General features: G+C 51.7%; 1 protein-coding gene across 2 annotated transcripts; it reads left to right on the top strand.

Moving 5' to 3' along the window:
- The first annotated feature begins 51 nt into the window (after positions 1 to 51).
- EMC1 (ER membrane protein complex subunit 1) lies at positions 52 to 23,438 on the top strand. 2 transcript variants are annotated; one of them, XM_064171908.1, is made up of 23 exons: positions 52 to 165; positions 316 to 440; positions 690 to 755; positions 1,641 to 1,734; positions 2,161 to 2,289; positions 3,433 to 3,559; positions 4,219 to 4,368; positions 5,439 to 5,606; positions 6,385 to 6,456; positions 9,063 to 9,122; positions 9,716 to 9,838; positions 10,062 to 10,158; positions 10,556 to 10,672; positions 13,138 to 13,337; positions 13,840 to 13,989; positions 15,594 to 15,755; positions 16,435 to 16,554; positions 16,989 to 17,126; positions 18,236 to 18,409; positions 19,563 to 19,773; positions 20,600 to 20,684; positions 22,168 to 22,297; positions 22,916 to 23,438. In XM_064171908.1, the coding sequence occupies exons 1-23, from the start codon at positions 80 to 82 to the stop codon at positions 23,093 to 23,095; spliced, it is 2,964 nt and encodes a 987-aa protein (XP_064027978.1). In that variant the 5' UTR covers positions 52 to 79; the 3' UTR covers positions 23,096 to 23,438. The 2 variants fall into 2 exon arrangements, with proteins under 2 accessions (XP_064027978.1, XP_064027979.1); XM_064171909.1 differs by lacking the exon at positions 9,063 to 9,122.
- Positions 23,439 to 24,253: the final 815 nt, after the last annotated feature.

The raw sequence follows: 24,253 nt of genomic DNA, 5'->3' as shown, positions 1-24,253 counted from the left end.
CAGCGGCCGCTGCTCGGGCGCGTTTGCGGCGCAGGCGGCGGCCAGGGCAGCCCCAGCGCGTTGAGGCCCCGAGGGCGCCATGGCGGCGAGGCTGTGGGCGCTGCTGCTGCTGCTCCTGCCCCTGGCGACCGCCGTCTATGAGGACCAAGTGGGCAAGTTCGACTGGTGAGCAACGCGGGCAAAGCTGGGGCGTCCCCGCCGAGCCGAGCGCCTGCCGGCACACCCAGGGCCTGCCGTGCTGCCTCTGGCCGCAGCAGCTCGGCAGGCCTTGGCCTCGGCGCGCCGCTTCACCGCCTCTCGCTTTTCCCCTCGCAGGAGGCAGCAGTATGTGGGGAAGCTCAAGTTCGCCTCCTTGGAGGCCTCCCAGGGTTCGAAGAAGCTCATCGTGGCCACAGAAAAGAATGTTGTGGCCGCCCTGAATTCCAGGAGCGGCGACATCTGTGAGTGAGTGAAGTTGTGTGGCGGGGAAGGTGCCTGTTGCCCTGGAGCTGATGTGTCAGTCGAGCTGCGCCGTTTCTTCCTTCTGCTGACTTAACACCGCTTGCGTTGTGTTGTGAGACTGGGAGGGTTCAGTCAGCTCTTGCTTGAGACAGGCAAACTGTGCTGTGCACAGCCTCACTGCCGTAGGTGTAGAACTTACAATGAGCAGATGCCTTTAAAGGGACCGAATTTGTCCTTCTTTCCTTCAGTGTGGCGCCATGTGGACAAGGGCACCCCTGAAGGAGTGATAGATGCAATGCTGATCCATGGGCAAGGTAAGGAGAGTCACAGAATGGTTTGGCTTGGGAGGGACCTTCAAGATCATCCAGTTTCAGCTTCCCTGCTGTGGGCGAGGACACCTCCCCCTAGCCCAGGTTGCTCAAGGCCTCATTGCTGTCTACAACTACCTGAAGGGTGGTTGTGGCCAGGAGGAGGTTGCTCTCTTCTCTCAGGTGGCCAGCACCAGAACGAGAGGACACAGCCTCAGGCTGCACCAGGGGAAATTTAGGCTGGAGGTGAGGAGAAAGTTCTTCCCTGAGAGAGTCATTGGACACTGGAATGGGCTGCCCGGGGAGGTGGTGGAGTCGCCGTCCCTGGAGCTGTTCAAGGCAGGACTGGACGTGGCACTTGGTGCCATGGTCTGGCCTTGAGCTCTGTGGTAAAGGGTTGGACTTGATGATCTGTGAGGTCTCTTCCAACCCTGATGATACTGTGATACCTACAGGAAGGGGACATCCATGACCTCCCTGGGCAACCTGTTCCCGTGTCTCACCACCCTCACTGGAAAGCATTTCTTCTTCATCTCCAGTCTAAATCTGCACTGCCTGCTTAAAGCCATAGCCCCTTGTCCTGTCAGCACAAACCTGTGTAACAAGTCCCTCCCCAGCTCTCCTGTAGCTGCCTTCAGGTACTGGAAGGTCACTCTGGAGCCTTCTCTTCTCCAAGCTGAACAGCTCCAACCTGTCCCCACAGGGGAGGTGCTTCAGCCCTCTAATCACCTCCGTGGCCTTTCATGAGCATGCTGGTGATGTGGTGGGGCTAGCAGTTATCCCTGTGTGAGGGATCTCAACCACGTGTTGCACAAGAAGTTGGATTTGCTCTGGTGGTATGTGGCTGATACAAGTTCTGCCTTCATCTCCCTCTCTTCATTCCCTGGGCAGATGCCATCACTGTGTCCAACGCTGGACGTATTCTGCGTTCCTGGGAGACCAACATTGGTGGCTTGAACTGGGAGACATCCCTGGACACTGGCAGGTAGGCTGTTGTGTTTGCACTGTCTCCTGCCTCTAGGAGGAAAGGAGCAGATTCTTGACCTCGTCTGAACTTGCAGTATAAGGCAAAAGAAGTTAGATGTAAGAACTTTGAAACAACATTTGGCTGAAATCCTTAAGAATGTCTGAACCTTGCAGTTAAATCTAATCCTGCTTCTGTTTCTTAGCAACCAGTAAGAGGAAAAGAGAGATGCTTTTCTTTTTATCCTGATGGGTTTCCTCTTTAAATACACAGCACCCTCAACCCACATTTGGTTTGAGGTCACTTGAAATCAGAAAGGTTAAAGGAGGCTGCAAATTGTACTTCAGGCCTGATGTTAGACGTTTGAAGATCTTCAGACAGTGGAGGGTTTTATTTTTCCTGGAAGAAAAGAAGTTTCTAACTTAGAGTTTCTGGCCTGATTCTTAGTTTCCAGGTGGCTAGTTTGGTGGGGCTGCAGGATGTGGTGAAATACGTGGCAGTGCTGAAGAAGGCAGCCATCTCTCTTCATTACCTCTCCAACGGGCACCAGAAATGGATGGAACACTTACCAGAGAGGTGAGAGCAGGTTTGGAGTAGAGTTGTAAACTTCTGACAGTGTGCTTGCTGCCTTGGAGAGGAAAGGATGCCTTTGGCTTCTGAAAAGAGCAGTGTGTGATGGTTTGGGAGTTACCTGCCCCCCACACACAATGGATTCACCCAGACTAAACTCAGCTGGCTGGAGGTTAAGGAATGAAGCTTTATATTCATAGCTTAGCATAATACACAAGCAGATATTCATCATACATTACAGATGTTTACAGCTCTATACAGAGCTGTAGACAAGTTAAATAGTCTATAGCAATAGACAAGTTAAAAGTAATACAGAAACACAGCAGCCCTCCCAGAAATCAGAGTTCCCAGGAGGGGCTCCCAACCACCCTTCTGCTTTCTTTCCACCCCTCTACCTTATCCCAGAGTCTGCCTTATATGCAAGGTGCCACATAGAGTTGGCAGCTGTTACTAGTGGTGTTCCCCAAGGATCAGTGCTGGTCCCAGTCCTGATCAATATCTTTATTGATGATCTAGATGAGGGGATTGAGTCCAGCATCAGTGAGTTTGAAGATGACACCAAGCTAGGAGCAGGTGTGAAGCTGTTGGAGGGTAGGAGAGCCCTGCAGGGGGACCTGGCCATGTTGGATGGGTGGGCAGAGGCCAATGGGATGAGATTGAACAAGACCAAGAGAAGGGTTCTGCACTTTGGCCACAACAACCCCAAGCAGCACTACAGGCTGGGGTCAGAGTGGCTGAGAGCAGCCAGGCAGAGAGGGGCCTGGGGGTGCTGGGAGAGAGGAGCTGAAGAGGAGGCAGCAGTGCCCAGGTGGGCAGCAGAGCTTGATTCTATGATTGTAAGATGAGCTGGGAGGATTGGCAAGGAGGGTTAGAAGCAGAATAATCAGTTGGGTTACACAGATCCAGGCAGAGCAGCAGAAGCCCTGAGAGACAACACAGACACCCAGTCTAACAGACAGAGACACTGTCTTAGCTATGTTTGTGTCCTTGTGTTTACCCATCTCAGCAAGCCTATGAGTGAAGTAGCCATCACCTTTGTTTCCTTTTCACAGCCTATCATCTCATTTCTCTCATTAAAATAATTCCAGTTAGCCTCAAACCAGCACAGTGTGAGAAGACAGCACTTCATTGTCACTGCCTCTCTTGCAGTGAGACTACTCAGTACCAGCTGCTGTATTCCCATGGCACTGGAGTGATCCACGTGCTTGGAATCGTTCCCCAGAGCCACTTGACTGTTTTGACGTTGAGTGTAGAAGATGGAGAAGTCACAAAGCAGGTAATGTTTGATTGTGTTTGATGTTAACAGCTAGGTGGGTTGTGCTGTGGTATGCAAAGTAGTTAATTGCTCTTGTACAGATAAGCTTTGCTTTTGCTGTGGTGTTGCCTGTGGGCCAATAAGTCGACTTCACTGCTGAATGCCCTGAGAGCAAACCAGAATTGGACTTGGAACTGTTGGTCAAGACTATCCAGTACCATTCCAGTATCTGAAGGGGCCTGAAAGAAAGCCAAGTGATTATTACAAGTGATAGGACAAGGGGGAATAGATTGGATTGAGGCTTGAGGAGGGCAGACTCAGACTGGAGATTAGGAAGAAATTCTTGGCAGTGAGGCTGGTGAGACACTGGAACAGGTTGCCCAGGGAGGTTGTGAATGCCCCCTCCTTGGAGCTGTTAGGTCACATTGGATGGGGCTTTTAGCAAGCTGGGCTGGTGGAAGGTGTTCCTGCCCCAGAGCAGGGGAGGTTGGAACTGAATGTCCCTTCCTAACCCAAACCATTCTATAGTTCTGTGAACCCTGGAAGTCCCCAGCTGGCAGGTAGCTTCTCCCAGGGTCCTGGGCAGAGATAATGCTGATTTAAACTCTTGCTTGTGTCCAGGCTGTTTCTTTGATGACTTTATTGTACTGACAGCTTCATCAGTTTGTGTCTCTTGGCAGATGAGAGTGGCAGCTCCGTGGCTGAAGAGCTTAGGTGGGCTGTGTGGTGTGGTGGGGAAGGCAGTGCTGGTCTGTGTGGACGTGGACACGCAGTCGCTCTACGTTTGCTCCTTGGAGACAGAGCAGGAGATGAAGCAGATCCCACTGCAGGTGAGAAGTGCTGCAAGAGCACTGTACAGAGTTCATTCTCCCAACTGGTTTGGTGTCAGACTGAGCCTGGCAGCACAGGGGCTTCTCCTCTTGCTAGATCTAAAGAATGATTAGAGGTGTGTGAAGAGAACAATCCATGGATTGAGGGAAAGAAGAGATGCCTTCTGGATGAGTTTTGCTCCAGTGACAGCCTGGACATCTTTGCTTCTGCTTTCTTAATCCTGACATGGGGAACCTTTTCTTAAAGCTTAGGTTGCTGCTGATAAAAGGGAGGGATTGGTTTCAGTGAAGCACAATAGAATCACAGAGTACATCTTGTGGAAAAGACCTCAAAGATCATCCACTACAGCCTTCAACCCAGCACTGAAGGGTCAATGCTAAACCATGTCCCTAAGCACAGAGCATGTCCAGAACAGGACCAGGAGGATGCTCAGAGGGCTGGGGCACCTCTCCTATGAGGACAGACTGAAAGAGTTGGGGCTGTGCAGTCTGGAGAAGAGGAAGCTCCCAGGTGACCTTCTTGTGGCCTGCCAGGATCTGAAGTGGGCTACAAAAAGGCTGGGGAGAGACTTTTTAGGTTGTCAGGGAGTGACAGGACTGGGGGCAATGGAAGAAAGCTGGAGGTGGGGAGAGTGAGGCTGGAGGTGAGGAGGAAGTTGTTGAGCAGGAGAGTGGTGAGAGGCTGGAATGGGTTGCCCAGTGAGGTGGTTGTGGGCCCATGGCTGGAGGTGTTTGAGGCCAGGCTGGCTGAGGCTGTGTGCAGCCTGCTCTAGGGTAGGGTGTCCCTGGGGCATGGCAGGGAGGTTGGAACTGGCTGCTCCTTGTGGTCCCTTCCAACCCTGACTGATTCTATGATCTAAACACCAGCTTAAAGCACCATGTCCCTAGGCACACTGCTTAAACACTCCAGGGATGGTGACTCCAGCACTGCCCTGGGCAGACGATTCCAACCTTTTCAGTGAAGAAGTATTTCCTAATATCCATCCTGAACCTCCCCTGGTGCAGCTTGTAACCAGTTCCTCTATTCCTCTTGCATGACCCCAGCACATAAACCTGTCTGTCTTTCACAGTCACTTGACCTGGAGTTTGCTGATGACTTCCAGCCCAGGATATTGGCCACTCAACCCAGTGTCATTGGAGCTTCCAGGACTCAGTTCTTTCTGCAGCTCTCTCCAAGCCACTTCTTCCTGCTGCAGTACAAGCAGGGGCTGCTCAGTCACCTTCGGGACTTCCAGCAGGTAACCAAGAGAAATGCACTCATGTGAGAGGGCCAACTACAGCTTAAAGTGCTTTAAAACCAACCCCTCAAGACAAAGTGTTCTGAACAAGCTGCTGAGCTGCCTCCTTTCCATTGTGCTCCTGGCTGCAGAACTTACAAGTGTTTGATTTCTTTTGTAGTAGCTGCTGAAATAAGGTGCCCTGGAGGTGTATTTTTGGTGCCAACAACTGTCAGTCTTGGGGTAGTTTCCTGGTTTTGATGTGGGCAGAGAGATGCCTGTCAGTGCAGAGAGATTTTTAACAGCAAACAAGCTCTAAAGAGCTCAGTAACACTGGACATGATAGTTCCAGAACCTGTGGCAGGTCAACAGTTTCCATCTTTATCAGAAGTGATTTCACTCTTCACAGAACCCCAGCATGGTAGAGTTGGAATGGACCTCTGGACATCATCCAGCCCAACCCTCCTGCTTAAGCAGGGCACCCACAGCAGCTTGCCCAGGATCACTGTGGCCAGGGGGAGGTTTGGAGTCTCTGCAGAGAAGGAGACTCCACAACCTCTCTGGGCAGCCTGCTCCAGGCCTCCTGCACCCTCACACCAGTCAAGTTTTTTATCATTAGAGACACAACATCTGCTAGACTCTTACAAGAGGTTGTTTTCTTAGTTGCTAACACATCTAAAGTGAAAGATGACCTGGTTTAAATTCCAGAGCTGGGTTTTGTGGGTTTGTTTTTGGAAGGGATTTGGGGAATTTCTTGTTTCATGATTTCCTGATGATGATTTTTTTCCCCTCTTTTCAGGCAGCTCTGGTGAGTTTTGCAACAACAGGAGAAAAAACTGTGGCTGCTGTCCTGACCTGCAGAAGTGAACTGGTGAGGACAATTTGCTTGCTTGTTGTGTCCAGTTCAGCTTTAGTAGGGATGGGGATGGGTTCCACAAGGGTTTTTTCCTTCACAATCCAGGCATGAGGAGTGACAGGAAATTGTGATTACCTTCTAAGACATGTGAAGCAGTTTGATTATCTTCAGCTCAGGCTTCCTCTGCTGAGACCCAGGGGAGATCTTCTGTCTCTACAACTCCCTGAAAGGAGGTTGGAGCCAGGTGGATGTTGGTCTCTTCTCCCAGGCAGCAAGAATTAGGACAAGGACAAATGCACTCAAGTTGTTCCAGAGGAAGTGTGATGGTTTGGAAGTTCACAGGATGTTAGGGGTTGGAAGGACCCAAGGAGATCATCCAGTCCAACCCCTCTGCCAGAGCAGGACAGTCCTATCTAACACAGATCACACAGGAACACATCCAGAGAGGCCTTGGAAGCCTCCACAGAAGGAGACCCCACAACCTCTCTGGGAAGCCTATTGCAGTGCTCTGGGACCCTCACAGGAAAGAAGTTCTCCCTTGTGTTGAGGCAGAACCTCTTTTGCTGCAATTTACCTGCCCCCCAGTACTTATGACATCACCCAGACTAGACTCAGCCAGCTGGAAGTTAAGGAATGAAACTTTCTATTTACAGCTTAGCACAAGATACAAGCAGAGATTTACAGCTATAGACAGCAATAGGCAAGTTAAAAAGTGTACTGGTTTGAGCCTAGCTGGGATGCTGTGGTGAGAAGAATTAGATGCTAGGCTGTGAAAAGGAAACAATGCTGATGGCTACTGCACTCATAGGCTTGCTGAGATGTAGAAGAACAAGAACACAGACAGATAAGGGAGTCTCTCTCTGGGCTTTGTGGGCTGCATGCACTTCTCTCCCTAACTTGCTGCCTGACTAATCTCTCTGCTTGCTAACCCCCTTGGCCAACCCTCCAAACTCATCTTAAGCATAAGGCAAAGTCTGGGGTAAGGTAGAGGAGTGGGGAGAAGGTGGAAGGGTGGTTGGGAGCCCCTCCTGGGGACTCTGCTTTCTGGGAGGGCTGTTGTGTTTCTGTGTTACCTTTTTAACTTATCTATTGCTGTATGTGTTACAAATCTCTGCTTGTGTCTTGTGCTAAGCTGTAAATACAAAGCTTCATTCCATTTCCAGCAGCTGAGTCTAGTCTGGGTGATTTTCCTAAGTGTGTGTGGGGGGCAGGGAACACCCAAAACATCACAAAAAGTAATCACAGTATCACCAAGGTTGGAAGAGACCTCACAGATCATCAAGTCCAACCCTTTAGCACAGAGCTCAAGGCCAGACCATGGCACCAAGTGCCACGTCCAGTCCTGCCTTGAACAGCTCCAGGGACGGCGACTCCACCACCTCCCCGGGCAGCCCATTCCAGTGTCCAATGACTCTCTCAGGGAAGAACTTTCTCCTCACCTCCAGCCTAAATCTCCCCTGGCACAGCCTGAGGCTGTGTCCTCTCGTTCTGGTGCTGGCCACCTGAGAGAAGAGAGCAACCTCCTCCTGGCCACAACCACCCCTCAGGTAGCTGTAGACAGCAATGAGGTCTGCCCTGAGCCTCCTCTTCTCCAGGCTAACCAATCCCAGCTCCCTCAGCCTCTCCTCGTAGGGCTGTGCTCAAGGCCTCTCCCCAGCCTCGTTGCCCTTCTCTGGACACGCTCAAGCATCTCAATGTCCCTCCTAAACTGGGGGGCCCAGAACTGAACACAGTGCTCAAGGTGTGGTCTAACCAGTGCAGAGTACAGGGGCAGAATGACCTCCCTGCTCCTGCTGACCACACCATTCCTGATGCCCTCCCAGACATCAGAGTTCCCAGAAGGGTCTCCCAACCACCCTTCCACCTCCTTTCCACCCCTCTGCCTTATCTCAGAGTTTGCCTTGCATGCAAGGTGAGTTTAGAGGACTGGCCAGGGGGAGTTAGAAAGCAGAAGGATTAGTTACACAGAAGCAGCCCAGGGCAGCCCCAGTGACAGAGACACACACACTGACACTCCTGCTCTGTCTTATCTGTTTTGTGTTCTTGTTTCTGTACATCTCAGCAAGCCTATGAGTGCAGTGGACATCAGCACTCTTTTCCTAACCTGTAATCTACTTTTTCTCATTAAAACATTTCAGTTGGCCTCAAACTAGCACAGGAGGTTTAAGCTGAACACAAGGAACAGTTCCTCTTGGGTTGCCAAGCTCTGGAAAAGGCTGCCCAGGGCAGTGGTGAAGTCCCCATCCCTGGAGGAGTTTCAAAGCTGTGGAGATGTGGTGCTGAGGGCCATGGTTTAGTGGTGCTCTGGCAGTGCTGGGTGCATGGTTGGACTCTGATCTTAAAGGTCTCTTGCAATAAAAGAGTTCAGTGATTCTCTGCTGTCCTGTGCACAGCCTCTTGTAAGATGGGTCTGTCACCTTTCCTGATCTCTAGTGGAGTTCAGCTCTTGGAGGATGCCAAACTTAGGAAGGTTTCATTTTGAAGAGGAGCAGAGTAGAGCAGAACTTTTTCCTGCCTGTTTTCAGAGTTCTACTGAGGTTTATCAGTCACTCAGAAAAAAACTAAAGGTTGTTGTATGCTTCCTGGGGTCTGCAGCCATGTTCCCTCTTCTTTCATTTCAGAAACCTGGGAGTGCTGAAGGCCTTCATGCTGCAGGCACTCTGGAGGAGGCTCGGAAGCAGGTATAAAGTGCTCTTCTTCCCAAGAACTGTAGAAGCTCCTGACAGTCCATTTCATTTCTCTGTGTGCAGGAACAGCATGAGAAAGCTGTTGCACCATCTTTGTAGTGACTGATGTTTGGTAGCACTGAGGGTGGTGAGACACTGGCACAGATTGCCCAGGGAGGTTGTGGCTGCTTCCTCCTGGGAAGTGTTCAAGGCCAGGTCGGATAAGGACCTGAGTGACCTGTTCTAGTGGGAGGTGTTGGTGCCTGTGGCAGGGGGTTGGAACTGGCTGAGCTTTGAGGTCCCTTCCAACCTAAACCATTCTGTGATCTATGTGGTCTGAAAGCACCTTGAAGCCATATCTTTTGCTATGTGGGAAATTGGCATTGGAATGGGCTGCCCAGGGAGGTGGTGGAGTTGCCATCCCTGGAGGTGTTCAGGAGGGGACTGGATGATGCACTTGGTGCCATGGTGTGGTTGATTGGATAGGGCTGGGGGATAGGTTGGACTGGATGATCTTGGAGGTCTCTTCCAACCTGGTTGATTCTATGAAGCAAGGATTTGGTTTGGCAGATATGTTTAACTCAGCTCTTTTCTGCCTGTCGTTACAGGACTCCTTAACCTGTTCCAATCAAACCTACAACATCAATCTCTACCTGGTTGAAACTGGACAAAGGTTGTTGGATACCACAATTACCTTTACCTTGGAGCAGAGTGGGGCCAAGCCACAGCAGGTGAGCAGAGAGGGATTATTTCAGTCCTGTGGTGCAGCAGACCTGCAGAGCCCTCCCTGCTCTGATTCCATTTCACCTTCAGACAAAGTGAAAAAGCATTCAGCAGACACACCAGATGACTACATCCAACCCCTCTCTTTGCCCTTCTTTCACCCTGGAGTTCTGTGTCCTCCAAGGAGATGTTGTGATCATTAACCTCTCTGTTTTTCCTCTCTTTTCCCAGCTATACATCCAAGTTTTCCTGAAGAAGGATGACTCAGTGGGCTATCGAGCCTTGGTGCAAACAGAAGACCACATGCTGGTGTTCCTCCAGCAGCCAGGTGACTGGCACAGACACCCTGTTAATCAGCACACACCTTGGCAATGTAGGACTAGAAGAAACTCCCAAATGATTATTATTTAATCATTGTTTCCCTTTGGGAATGACCAAATGAAATTGAACTAAGTCAGATGCTCAGAGGCTGGAGCAGCTCTGCTGTAAGCACAGCCTGAAAGAGTTGAGGCTGTGCAGGCTGGAGCAGAGGAGGCTCCCAGGGGATCTTCTTGTGGCCTTCCAGGATCTGAAGGGGGCCTACAAAATGCTGGGGAGGGACTTTTGAGGCTGTGAGGGAGTGTCAGGAGTGGGGGGAATGGAGCAAAGGTGGAGGTGGGGAGAGTGAGGCTGGAGGTGAGGAGGAAGGTCTTCAGTTTTCCAATATTCTACTCACCTCTTTCCAGGAAAAGTTGTCTGGAGTAGAGAGGAGTCTCTAGCAGAAGTGGTGAGCCTGGAGATGGTGGATCTACCCCTGACAGGTGCCCAGGCTGAGTTGGAAGGAGAGTTTGGAAAGAAAGCAGGTAAGCCATAAATTGAGCTCTTTGTGGATTTGGTTTTCTCCTGAACAAATGTGATCATTGTGCTCTCTGTCCTCCGAGCTGACAGTCAGGAGTTGCATTTCACTGATGACAATTAAACTGAGCAGAAAAGAAACCCATTTCTCTCTAAACCTTTGAAGCCCAATGCCAAATGCAGGTGGCCTGAGTGGGTGACATTGTCATTAGTAAACCCAGCAGCAGTAGGAGGGGTTTTGGCCACGTCTCCCATTTCCCTTTGACTCCTTTCTGAAAGACTTCACTTGCAACAGCTTTTGTTTTTTGCTTTCTTTTGTTTTATTTCTTGCTCTCCTGGATGCAGCCATTCAAGGTAACTTCAGACTGCATGCAGTGTTTTCTCATTCCCACTAATGCTTCCTAGTGGAACTTGAGCTCCTCTGCTTGCTTTCCTCCGTGGTGACAGCTGCTTGAAGTCTGATGTTTTGCTTATTGTGAGAAGCTGAACATAAACCCTAGTTGGGCAGAATTCACTGGGTTAGTTTTTTTCCCTTTAAAGGCTTCCTTTGCTCTGATTAATGAGTGGGCAGGACTCAGTGTTTCAGTTCTGCTTCAAGGGCTTCTTTTGCTTTGGGTAGTGAGTGTGAGGGGAAATACAGACCTGATGGGTGAGTAAGCTTTAAGCTTTAGATCCCTATCCTCCTTCAGGCACAGTACAGCAGTGAGAAAGAAGGGTCCTGCAAGAAAAAGGAGTGATGGAGGAGTTCTATCTTGCCCTCAAAAGACACCATCTTATACAGTCATAGAATCAACCAGGTTGGAAGAGACCTCCAAGATCATCCAGTCCAACCTGGCCAACCAAGATAATCCAGTCCAATTTGTCCAACCTATCCAAGATCATCCAGTCCAACCTATCCTCCTAGCCCAGCTTGTCCAACCTATCCAACCTAGCACCCAGCCCTGCCCAACCAACCACACCATGGCACTCAGTGCCCCAGCCAGCCTTGGCTGCAACACCTCCAGCCACACAGACTCCACCACCTCCCTGGGCAGCCCATTCCAATGCCAATCACTCTCTATGACAACAACTTCCTAACAACAGCCAGCCTCAACCTGCCCTGCCACAGCTTCAGCCTGGGTCCCTTCTTCTGTCCCTGGCTGCCTGGCAGCAGAGCCCAACCCCACCTGGCTACAGCCTCCCTGCAGGCAGCTGCAGACAGCAATGAGCTCTGCCCTGAGCCTCCTCTTCTGCAGGCTGCACCCCCCCAGCTCCCTCAGCCTCTCCTCACAGGGCTGTGCTCCAGGCCCCTCCCCAGCCTTGCTGCCCTTCTCTGGACACCTTGTGGTACCTCAACATCTCTCCCAATATTGGGAGCTTTCTCTGCTTCTCTGTGTTAAAAGTTCCTTGGGCACATTGGGAGGTTGAACTCTTCCTCTTCTGAGCAAACCTCTCTAAAGCAAACAAAGAGATTTGCTCTTTGACTGGAAGGGTTCTCAAAGGCTGGAGCAGGCTCCCCAGGGAGATGCTGAATCCTTATTCTTAGTGGTGTTTCAAAACCACAGAGGTGTGGTGCTGAGGGACATGGTTTAACTCCAGCTTTGGTGGTGGTTGGAGTGGATGATCTTAAAGGTCCTTTCCAGCCTAAAGGACTGATTCTCAGATCAGAAACCAGCCTTGGTAGAGTTATAGAATGGTTGAACTCTGAAGACTGACTATTTACAAGGTCTTGTAGTGACAGGATGAGAGGTAAAGGGTTTAAAGTGGAAGAGAGGAGGTTGAAACTGGATGTTATGAAAGAGTTCTGTACAGTGAGGGTGGTGAGACACTGGCACAGGTTGCCCAGGGAGGTGTTCAGGATCAGGTTGGATGAGGCCTTGAGTGACCTGTTCTAGTGGGAGGTGTCCCTGCCTATGACAGAGGGTTGGAACTGGCTGAGCTTTGAGGTCCTTTCCAACCTAAACCATTCTATGACTCAATGATCTTAAAGGTCTTTGCCAACCAAAAGGATTCTGTGACTGTAAATGTGAAGGTTGTGTGCTCTCCTAGAAGGTTTGTTTTGATGGTTAGGGTCATTTGCCATTGGAATGGGCTGCCCAGGGAGATGGAGGAGTCACCATCCCTGGAGGTGTTCCAGAAAAGCCTGGCTGAGGCACTTAGTGCCATGGTCTGGTTGATTGGATAGGGCTGGGTGATAGGTTGGACTGGCTGAGCTTGGAGCTCTCTTCTAGCCTCGTTGATTCTATGATTCTGTGATCTTTTGGAAGGAGCTGTGTACCAACTTGAAGTAGGGAAAGGTTGGTGAAGGCCAGAGTCTGTCATAGAACAGGTAACTGAAGCTCTGCTGTTCTGGAGTGGGAGACAGAAGCAAGGAATTAGCTTGAGGTCATGCATGGCAGTGTGTTTCCTGCTGGCTGAGATTATCATTTCAGTTGTGGAGTGGGCCAGAATGGTTTGTTTCCCCCTTTCATTACCACCCTTGGTCCATCTGCAGATGGCCTGCTGGGCATGTTTCTGAAGAGGCTGTCCTCCCAGCTTATCCTGCTGCAAGCCTGGACTGCTCATCTTTGGAAGATGTTCTACGATGCCAGAAAACCCAGGAGCCAGATTAAAAATGAGATTAACATTGATAACTTGGCCAGGGATGAATTCAACCTCCAGAAGATGATGGTGATGGTCACTGCTTCAGGAAAGGTGAGGTGGGCAGGGCAGGAATCTGTTCCTGTAGCATAGTCTCTGCTCTGAATTCCTTCCCACCCCTGTTTTCAGCCAGGCTTTGGGCAGAATGTTGTGAGGAGATGTGCAGAATGTTTTGTGGTAGGAAATGTTTTGGAGAGGAGCTAAGACTCTTCTTGCTTTGTCACATCCCAAAGAACAATGAGTGTGGTAGCAGGAGAAGAGGGAATGGGTTGAAGCTGGCAGAGGGGAGATTCAGACTGGAGGTGAGGAAGAAATTCTTTTCAGTGAGGGTGGTGAGACACTGGAACAGGTTACCCAGGAAGGTTGTGGATTCCCCCTCCCTGGAGGTGTTCCAGGATGAGGCTTTGAGCAGCCTGGGCTGGTGGGAGGTGTCCTTGTCCACAGCAGGAGCTCGGACCTGGATGATCTTGAAGGTCCCTTCCAAGCCAAACCATCCTGTGATTCTCTGAATGTGGGAGATGTGTTGTTCTGAGCTTTACTGCCTCTTCCTCCTCAGCTTTTTGGTATTGAGAGCAGCTCTGGCACCATCCTGTGGAAGCAATATCTGAGGAATGTGAGACCAGGTTCCTCCTTCAAGCTGATGGTCCAAAGAACAACAGCCCATTTTCCACACCCTCCCCAGTGTACTTTGCTTATTAAGGACAAGGTGAGTCCCTTGCCTCTGTCCCTCTCTTGAACCTGCTTGGTGTGGAAATCTGCCCTTTGAAGGGGTGAAGGAATAAAGATCTTGGGTGTGTCATCTGATTACCACATTGGAGAGGCAGAGCTGAAGGGAGACAGACACAAACCCCCTGGAAGTTTTAAAGCTGCTCATCTTGAAGCCATTTATTGAAGCACAGGAAACAATTTCATCCAATTTCTTTGCTCTTGTGAGTTAAATCCTGTGCTGTCCCCATTAGCTAGGTGACAGTGGCTGCCCTTTAGCTAGCTGCAGGATGTTTTGTGCTCCGCGGGTGAGGAGGAGATGTTATTATGTGTTCAGACTGCCTCAGCAGGTGGCAAATGGGATTTAAAGCCCTAAGCACTGTGTCTGTGCCACAGAATGGCTTTGATAGAGAATTGGGGGATGGAGTCTATGCCTGTCCAAAGAATCTTTTGAGGATGGATAGGCTGAATCCAGGGCACACCCTGGTTGATATGATTGTATTATATATTCCTGGAGGTCTGAGTAAGGAGTTGTTAAAGTACTTAGGGCTTCCAGAACTTAAAAACCCAGTAGCAGAGCCTGCAGTGAAGAAAAGGGAGTGTCAGATGTCCTTGTGGAAGCAGGACAAGATTTATACTAAGATTAACAGCACCAATCTGAAAACCAAAAAAAAGCAAACATCAAGATGTCTGCAGCACAGGAGGCTCTGGCCAAAACTGGGATGAAAGCCATTTCTACCTTCTTCAGCTTCAGACCTAAACCAGCAAAAGAAAGATGGGATGCTGGTGGATGAGGAGCCCAACAGGAGCCAGCAGTGTGCACTTGCAGCCCAGAGAGCCAAGCAGAGCCTGGGCTGCAGCAGCAGAAGTGTGGCCAGCAGGGCCAGGGAGGTGATTCTCCCCCTCTGCTCTGCTCTGCTCTGACCCCACCTGGAGTCCTGCATCCAGTTGTGGAGCCCCTGGGACAAGAGGGCTGTGAAGATGCTGGAGAGTGTCCAGAGCAGGGCCAGGAGGATGCTGAGAGGGCTGCAGCAGCTCTGCTGTGAGCACAGACTGAAAAAGTTGGGGCTGTGCAGGCTGGAGCAGAGGAGGCTCCCAGGAGACCTTCTTGTGGCCTGCCAGGATCTGAAGGGGACCTACGAAAAAGCTGGGGAGGGACTTCTGAGGCTGTGAGGGAGTGGCAGGAGTGGGGGGAATGGAGCAAAGGTGGAGGTGGGGAGAGTCAGGCTGGAGGCGAGGAGGAAGTTGTTGAGCAGGAGAGTGGTGAGAGGCTGGAATGGGTTGCCCAGGGAGGTGGTTGAGGCCCCATGGCTGGAGGTGTTTGAGGCCAGGCTGGCTGAGGCTGTGTGCAGCCTGCTCTAGGGTAGGGTGTCCCTGGGCATGGCAGGGGGGTTGGCACTGGCTGCTCCTTGTGGTCCCTTCCAACCCTGACTGATTCTTTAAAGACTACTTGAGAGATTTTTTCACCAAGGTTGTTTTTTAGGTTAAGTTAAAGATGTCTCTTGGGTCTTTTTTTGTCAATATTGTAAAAGCCAGCAAGTAGCAGGTAGGAAACCATCTCATTTTCAACTCAGGAACAGTTTTGCATCTTCTCTTTGCTTTTAGGAGACCAAAATGAGCTTCCTGTATGTCTTTAACCCCATCTTTGGGAAGAGAAGCCAAGTAGCTCCCCCTGTTTTGAAGCGTCCAATTCTTCAGACTTTGCTTCTGCCAATCATGGATCAAGACTATGCCAAAGTGCTACTCTTAATCGATGATGAGTACAAGGTAAATTGCTTTGCCTGGAGGCAGCTTTCTTCAGCATCTCATTAACTATTCCCCTCCCTTTTGGAGCAAGGTGGGGGAAAAATGTTTTTGAGTCACATGTCACATTTCAAACAAAACAATGAGGTTGTTCTGGTTAGGGCAAACCTCATCCTGCTAAATGTGTTTGAAGTCATCTTTCTGGTGAGAGGCCTGGAGCTCAGCCCTGTGAGGAGAGGCTGAGGGAGCTGGGGGGGTGCAGCCTGCAGCAGAGGAGGCTCAGGGCAGAGCTCATTGCTGCCTGCAGCTGCCTGCAGGGAGGCTGTAGCCAGGTGGGGTTGGGCTCTGCTGCCAGGCAGCCAGGGACAGAAGAAGGGGCCCCAGGCTGAAGCTGTGGCAGGGCAGGTTGAGGCTGGCTGTTGTTAGGAAGTTGTTGTCAGAGAGAGTGATTGGCATTGGAATGGGCTGCCCAGGGAGGTGGTGGAGTCTGTGTGGCTGGAGGTGTTGCAGCCAAGGCTGCCTGGGGCACTGAGTGCCATGGTCTGGTTGGTTGGGCAGTGCTGTGTGGTAGGTTGGGCTGGCTGAGCTTGGAGCTCTCTTCCAACCTGCTTGATTCTATGCTTCTGTGTTGGTTTGGAGGATTTTTCCCCTCCTGTTGTGTGTGAATGGGATTGCAGTTGGTGTTTGAATTTTTCTTTTCCAGGTTACTCCTTTCCCAGCAACTAAGAATGTCCTTCGCCAGCTAGAAGAAATAGCCCACTCTATCTTTTTCTATCTAGTGGATGCTGAGCAGGGAAAACTCTCTGGATTCAGACTGAAAAAGGTATGGAAAACTCAGCACAGTCTAAGTGACACTTTCCTAGGTGTGCTCTGGATGATTAGAGAACCACAGGATCCTTGGGAAGGATCTTTAAGCTCATCCAGCCCAGCCATTCTCTAACTCTGCCAAGCCTGGAGCTAAAGCATGGCCCTCAGCACCACATCTCTGTGCCTTTGAAACATTTCCAGGGATGAGGATTCAGCCACCTCCCTGGACAGCCTGCTCTAGTCTGAGAACCCTTTCAGTCAAGGAGCAAATCTCTGATTCACAGGGTTTAGCTCAGAACAGGAACACTTCAGCCTCCAAATGTGCCTGAGGAGCTTTGAACACTGAAAGGCAGGGACTGCTTCTAATGTCTTATTGGTGCAGTTGATGTCTTTTGAGGGCAAGCTAAAACTCCTATTGCACTCTATTTTTAATCTTTTCTTTTCTTGCAGGACCTGACAACAGAGGAGAGCTGGGAGGTGATCATCCCCACTGAGGTGCAGAGGATAGTGGCAGTGAAAGGGAAGAGGTCCAACGAGCATGTGCACTCCCAGGGCCGTGTGATGGGAGACCGCAGCGTCCTCTATAAGGTGCCCTGGGAACTTCCAGTTGGATTTTGGGTGCTTCATTTAACCTCCCAGGAAGATCTCAGCACCTGAGATGTGCTGCCCTGTAGTGCTGTTTTTATTTCTGCTCTCTGTGTGCATCAGTGTTTGGAACCCTTAGGTGAAAAGTCTCATTTTGGTGGAGGTGTCTTAGAGAATCATAGAATGGTTTAGGTTGGAAAGGACCTCAGAGCATAGCCAGTTCTAACCCCCTGCCATAGGCAGGGACACCTCCCTCTGGAGCAGGTTGCTCAGGGCCTCATCCAGCCTGGCCCTGAACACTTCCAGGGAGGTTGTGGAGCACAGAAGCACCCAATGTGATCAAAGATCACACAACCTCCCTGGGCAACCTGTGCCAGTGTCTCAGCACCCTCAACCTGTGCCAGTGTCTCACCACCCTCACTGCAAAGAACCCTTTCCTAACATCCACTTTCAATCTCCCCTCTGCCACTTCAAACCCATTCCTCCTCCTCCTGTAAATAGTCCCTCCCCAGTCCTTCTGGAGCCTCCTTCAGATACTGCAAGGCCACTCCAAGGTCTCCTCCAAGCCTTCTCTTCTCCAGCCTGCACAGCCCCAACTCTCTCAGCCTGTGCTCAGAGCAGACCTGCTGCAGCCCTCTCAGCATCTTGGTGGTCTCCTCTGGACTGGCTCCAACACTTCCATGTCCTGCTTGTGTTGGGGGCTGCAGAACTGCACCCAGGACTGCAGGTGGGGTGTGAGGAGAGCAGAGCCAAGGGGCAGAATCCCCTCCCTTGCCCTGTGCCCACATTGCTCTTGCTGCAGCCCTGCACAGGGCTGCTCTCTGGGCTGTACTCACACTGCAGGCTGATGTTGTGGTCTTGGTTGATGAAAAGCTCATCTTATAGAGTTCATCAAAGCCTGGCTGAGGCACTTAGTGCCATAGTCTGGTTGACTGGCTAGGGCTGGGTGTTAGGTTGGACTGGATGAGCTTGGGACATCTCTTCCAACTTGATTGATTCTGTGATAATGAGGAAAGAGCTGCTTTGTTTCCTCAGGTGATAAATGAGGTGCCTGTGGTACTAAAGAAGGGATCTCAGTTGAGATTTTTCTCTCTTTCTTGTTTTCCCCCTAGTCCTTGAACCCCAACCTGCTTGCTGTGGTGACCGAGAGCACCGACACGCACCACGAGCGCACCTTCATCGGGATCTACCTGATCGACGGAGTCACAGGCAGGATCATCCACTCCTCGGTGCAGAAGAAGGCAAAGGGACCTGTCCACATGGTTCATTCAGAGAACTGGGTGGTGGTGAGTTTATTCTGGCCTCCTTTGTGTCGAGGAGTTGGGAGGCTGAACCTGTGTGGAGGAGACTTTTCATAGAATCCTAGACTTGGTTGGGTTGCAAGAGCCCTCTAGGACAGAGTCCAACCATCGACCCAACACCACTAAACCATGGCCTCAAGTGCCATGGCCACAGGTTTCTTGAACACCTCCAGAGATGGGGACTCCAACATCTCCCTGAGTAGCCTGTTCCAATGTCTGAGCACTCTGCCAGTAGAACTCCAACACCTCCCTGGGGAGCCTGTTCCAATGTCTGAGCACTCTGCCAGTAGAACTCCAACACCTCCCTGGGGAGCCTGTTCCAATGTCTGAGCACTCTGCCAGTAGAACTCTGACACCTCCCTGGGTAGCCTGTTCCAATGTCTGAGCACTCTGCCAGTAGAACTCTGACACCTCCCTGGGGAGCCTGTTCCAATGTCTGAGCACTCTGCCAGTAGAACTCTGACACCTTCCTGGGTAGCCTGTTCCAATGTCTGACCACTCTGCCAGTAGAACTCCCAACACCTCCCTGGGGAGCCTGTTCCAATGTCTGACCACTCTGCCAGTAGAACTCCAGCACCTCCCTGGGTAGCCTGTTCCAATGTCTGACCACTCTGCCAGTAGAACTCCAGCACCTCCCTGGGTAGCCTGTTCCAATGTCTGACCACTCTGCCAGTAAAGAAATTGTTCCTCATGTGCAACTTGAACCTCCCCTGGTGCACCTTCAGGGCGTTTCCTCTTGTTCATCATCTGATCCAAAGGAGAAGAGACCAACCCTCACCTGGCTCCAACCTCCTTTCAGGGAGTTGTAGAGCACAAGGAGGTCTCTCCTCAGCCTTCTCTCCAGGCTGAACAACCTCACTTTCCTCAGCTGCTCCTCCCCAGCTTTGTTGTCTTTCTCTGTAACTGTGCCTATGTCCTTCTTGGAGTGAGAGGCCCAAAACTGAACCGGTGTCCAGTAGAGGGGCAGGATCACCTCCCTGCTTCTGCTGGCCCCACCACTGTTCACCCAGGCCCTCTTGGCTATCTAAGCACACAGCTGGCACACGTCAAGCAGCCACCCAGGTCCTTTTCTGCCAGGTAACTCGAGACCATTCCCTGTGTTCTCCTGCTACCTGTTGCCTCTGCTTCTCCCTCTCAGTACCAGTACTGGAACACCAAGGCTCGGCGCAACGAGTTCACGGTGCTGGAGCTGTACGAGGGCACAGAGCAGTACAACGCCACAGCCTTCAGCTCCCTGGACCGCCCCATCCTGCCTCAGGTGCTGCAGCAGTCTTACATCTTCCCTTCTGCCATCAGTGCCATGGAGGCCACCATCACCGAGCGAGGCATCACCAGCCGCCACCTGCTCGGTAAGGCCCTGCTGCTCCAGCCACGGACCTGCAGTGCCTCAGAGATCATCAACCCCTCTGCTGTGGGCAGGGACATCTCTCAGCCAGACTTCATCCAGCCTGGCCTTGAGTCACCTCCAGGAGGAGGCATTCGCAACCTTCCTGGGCAGTCTGCTCTAGAGTCTCACCACCCTCATACCGATGAACTTCTTCCTCAGATCCAGTCTAAGCCTGCTGTCTGTCAGGATCATAGGATGCCAGGGGTTGGAAGGGACCCAAAGAGATCAAGTCCAACAACTCAGCCCTTCCTGCCAGAGCAGGACCATGCAATCTAGCTCAGATCACGCAGGAACACATCCAGACAGGCCTTAAGGCTCCAGAGAAGGAGACTCCACAACCTCTGGGCACCCTGTGCCAGTGCTCTGGGACCCTTCCAGGAAAGAAGTTGCCCTTTGTGTTGAGGTGGAACCTCCTGTGCTGTGCTGCAGCTTCCAACCATTCTCCCTTGTCCTGTCTCTAGACACCCTTATGAAAATTCCTTCTGCAACCCTCCTGTAGGATCCCTTCAGGTGTTGGAAGGAAGCTCTGAGGCCCTCCTGAAGTCTTCTCTTGTCCAGGCTGAACGCTCCCAGCTCCCTCAGCCTATCCTTAGAGCAGAGGTGCTTATGAATGCCTTTGTCACATCCACCAGCCAGGTTTGGCACTGAAAAAGCAATTGGCCACCGAAAATCCTGCCTTGGACCTCCTGGCAAGTTCAGAGATAAGCAGCAGGAGAGTGTTTATGTTAGGTGTTCAAAAATGCTGTCAGAAATGGCCATTTTGAAGCTGTGTCTCTTTCAACCCACAGTTGGGCTTCCCTCTGGGGCCATCCTCTCCCTTCCAAAGGCTCTGCTGGATCCTCGGCGCCCAGAGATCCCCACGGAACAAAGCAGGTAAGGAATGCTCTGCAACAGCTGTTCCTGGCAGGCTTGGAAGAGGGATGGATTTTTGTCTGGAGCAGGGGAATGTTGAAGCAGAACAGCTCATCCTAGGAGATTCCATCCATCCCAGGCTGGATGGGTGGGCAGAGGCCAATGAGATGAGACTGAACAAGGCCAAGTGCAGGGTTCTACACTTGGGCCACAACAACCCCAAGCAGCACTACAGGCTGGGGCCAGAGTGGCTGAGAGCAGCCAGGCAGAGAGGGAGCTGGGGGTGCTGGCAGAGAGGAGCTGAAGAGGAGGCATCAGAGCCAATGGCATCCTGGGCTGGCTGAGGAGCAGTGTGGGCAGCAGGACAAGGGAGGTTCTTGTGCCCCTGTGCTCAGCACTGCTCAGGCCACCCCTTCAGTGCTGTGTCCAGTTCTGGGCTCCTCAGTTCAAGAGAGATGTTGAGATACTGGAATGTGTGTGGAGAAGGGCGATGAAGCTGGTGAGGGGCCTGGAGCACAGCCCTGTGAGAAGAGGCTGAGGGAGCTGGGGGTGTGCAGCCTGCAGCAGAGGAGGCTGAGGGCAGAGCTGATTGCTGCCTGCAGCTGCCTGCAGGGAGGCTGTAGCCAGGTGGGGTTGGGCTCTGCTGCCAGGCAGGCAGGGCCAGAAGAAGGGGCCCCAGGCTGAAGCTGTGTCAGGGCAGGTTGAGGCTGGCTGTTGTTAGGAAGTTGTTGTCAGAGAGAGTGATTGGCATTGGAATGGGCTGCCCAGGGAGGTGGTGGAGTCTGTGTGGCTGGAGGTGTTGCAGCCAAGCCTGGCTGGGGCACTTAATGCCATGGTGTGGTTGGTTGGGCAGGGCTGGGTGCTAGGCACAGTTTGCTAGTTTAGGTCAGCATTTGATGATGACAGAATCAAAGAATTGTTGGAGTTGGAAGACACATCAAGGCTCAGCCAGTTCCAACCCTCCTGCCATGGGCAGAGACACCTCACGCTAGATCAGGTTGCTCAGAGCTACATTCAGCCTTAAAAATCTCCGAGGATGAGGCTTCCACCACCTCCCTGGACAACCTATTCCAGTGTCTCACCACCCTCATGGTGAAGAACTTCCTAACATCCAGTCTGAATCTCCCCACTTCTGGTTTTGCTCCATTCCCCCCAGGCCTATCACTACCTGACATCCTAAAAAGTTCCTCCCCAGCTTTCTTTTAGCCCCCTTCAGATACTGGAAGGTCACAATAAGGTCTCCTTGAAGCCTTCTCCTCTCCAGACTGAACAGCTCCCTCAGTCTGCCTCTGTAGGAGAGGTGCTCCAGCACTCTGCTTATCCTCATGGCCCTTCTCTGGTCATGTTCCAAGAGCTGCAGAACTGAATGCAATACTCCAGCTGGGGGCTCAGGAGAGCAGTGTAGAAGGGGAGAATCCTTTCTCTCCACCTGCTGGCCACACATAGATTATGTCCTCTGTGTACTCTTTGATTGGGTTTTAATTTCTCTTCAAATACCTTTCAGGGAAGAGAACCTGATTCCATACTCCCCTGATGTGCAGATCCATGCTGAGAGGTTTATCAACTACAATCAAACCATATCCCGAATGAGAGGGATTTATACAGCCCCCTCTGGCCTCGAGTCCACTTGTTTGGTGAGTACAGGGTGGTGGCTTCAATGTGTGACCTGTGGGGTTTGTTGGTGGAGCAGCATGATGCTGTAGCATGTGCCAGGGAGGTTTGTAACCTCATAATGTAGCTGTTTACCACTTCAGTGTTACTGCTGTTAGTCACAACTACAAACCTGAGTCAGTCTGGCAGAGGAATCAGTGCACCCTCAGTAAGTGTGCAAATGGCACCAAGCTGTGGCACAGTTGACTTGCTAGGGAGGAGTGATCCATCCAGAGGGACCTGGACAGGCTGCAGAGGTGTGCCCAGGCCAACCTCATGATTGAGTGATTGGCATTGGAATGGGCTGCCCAGGGAGGTGGTGGAGTCACCATCCCTGGAGGTGTTCAAGAAAAGACAGGGTAAGACACTTAGTGCCATGGTCTGGTTGACTGGATAGGGCTGGGTGCTAGGTTGGGCTGGATGAGCTTGGAGCTCTCTTCCAACCTGCTTGGTTCTCTGAATTAATCTGCCCCTGGCACAACTTGAGGCCATTTCTTCTTGTCCTAACCCTAGTTACTTGGGAGAAGAGACCAACACCCACCTCACTGCAACCTCCTTAGACCTCAAAGCTTCATTCATTGCTGCTGCTCTTATCTCTTCAGGTTGTTGCCTATGGCTTGGACATCTACCAGACCCGAGTGTACCCATCAAAGCAGTTTGATGTGCTGAAAGATGACTACGACTATGTGCTGATCAGCAGTGTCCTCTTCGGGCTGGTTTTTGCCACCATGATCACAAAGAGGCTGGCTCAGGTGAAGCTGCTCAACCGAGCCTGGCGGTAAGGCTGCCAGTGCTGGAAGGCCAAGGCTGGGCAGCGTATCTGAGATCTGGACAGGCTTGAAGATCTGCCACCACCCCACCTGCCTGCTGGGTTTGGTTAGAAATTCCACCTTGGGTGACTGATGAGTGCAAACACCTAGAGAAAGAATATTTTTGCTGGAAGACTTGAAGGAGGAAAAGCTGCTACCCCATCAAATGATAGAGCTCCTCGTGTCTGCCAGTGAGAGGAGGTGGAAAAGGGACATCAGTCTGTTATGGCTTGAAAAGAACTCTCTCAGACCTCTGTTAAAGCCCTGAAATCTGCCCTCTCCCCAATGTCACTGCAGATAAAAGTAAGGACATGTGGCCTCTTTCTCCTCACTGCTCAGTGCCAGCCAGGATGAGCTTCTTGGTGAGGGGAGGATGGAGGGGTTGGCATCTGCTGGGCTGTGACTGCTAGGCTGGGTAATGAGTGAGCTACTGTATGCAGGGCCTGGGAAGAGAAGGAGCTGTGGGGTCATAGCCCTGGGAAGAAGTTTAACGAGTGGGTGGGTGTTGGTGAGAAACAGCCTCCTGGGTTCTCTTTATTCCATTGCAAGGCTGGGGGAGGAATTTGAATGGCAAGTCTCTCCCCTCTTCTTCATTCTTCTCTTCACAGAGAGAGTGATTTCCCCTTGGAATGGGCTGCCCAGGGCGGTGGTGGAGGCACCGTGCCTGGAGGTGTTCAAGCAAAGCCTGGCTGGGGCACTTAGTGCCAGGCTCTGGGTGACTGGATAGGGCTGGGTGCTAGGTTGGACTGGATGAGCTTGGAGGTCTCTTCCAACCTGGCTGATTCTGTGATTTATCCTGAGGGTAATGTGACTGTTTGAAAACACACCTGTATGCAACGCACGAGTTGGGCTTGTCCCGATTCGGGAGCGAAGATCCCGGCCCCCGCCGCTGGCCTTTGAACAGCTGGTGGAGGGCATTGGGGTTGTCACAAGGAAGCGTCTCAGCGCTTGATACGCCCCGTTAGAGGCCGCGTCCCATCAGCCGCCTCCCGCCCCTGCAGTTCGCCTCAACAGCAGCCTCCTGCTGCGGAGCTGCGACTCTTCTGGGGCTGCTTTTTTGGTCCTTTTAGGGCACTCGAAGCCGAGTCCCAGCGGCACCTCCCAGGGCGTGGGCACTGCGCATGCATCGCC

Source organism: Pogoniulus pusillus, chromosome 36, assembly GCF_015220805.1.
Source record: "Pogoniulus pusillus isolate bPogPus1 chromosome 36, bPogPus1.pri, whole genome shotgun sequence".
Classification (NCBI taxonomy): Eukaryota; Metazoa; Chordata; class Aves; order Piciformes; family Lybiidae; genus Pogoniulus; species Pogoniulus pusillus.
Note: the sequence above shows the minus strand (reverse complement) of the source record. Positions and strands in the feature narration are given on the sequence as shown.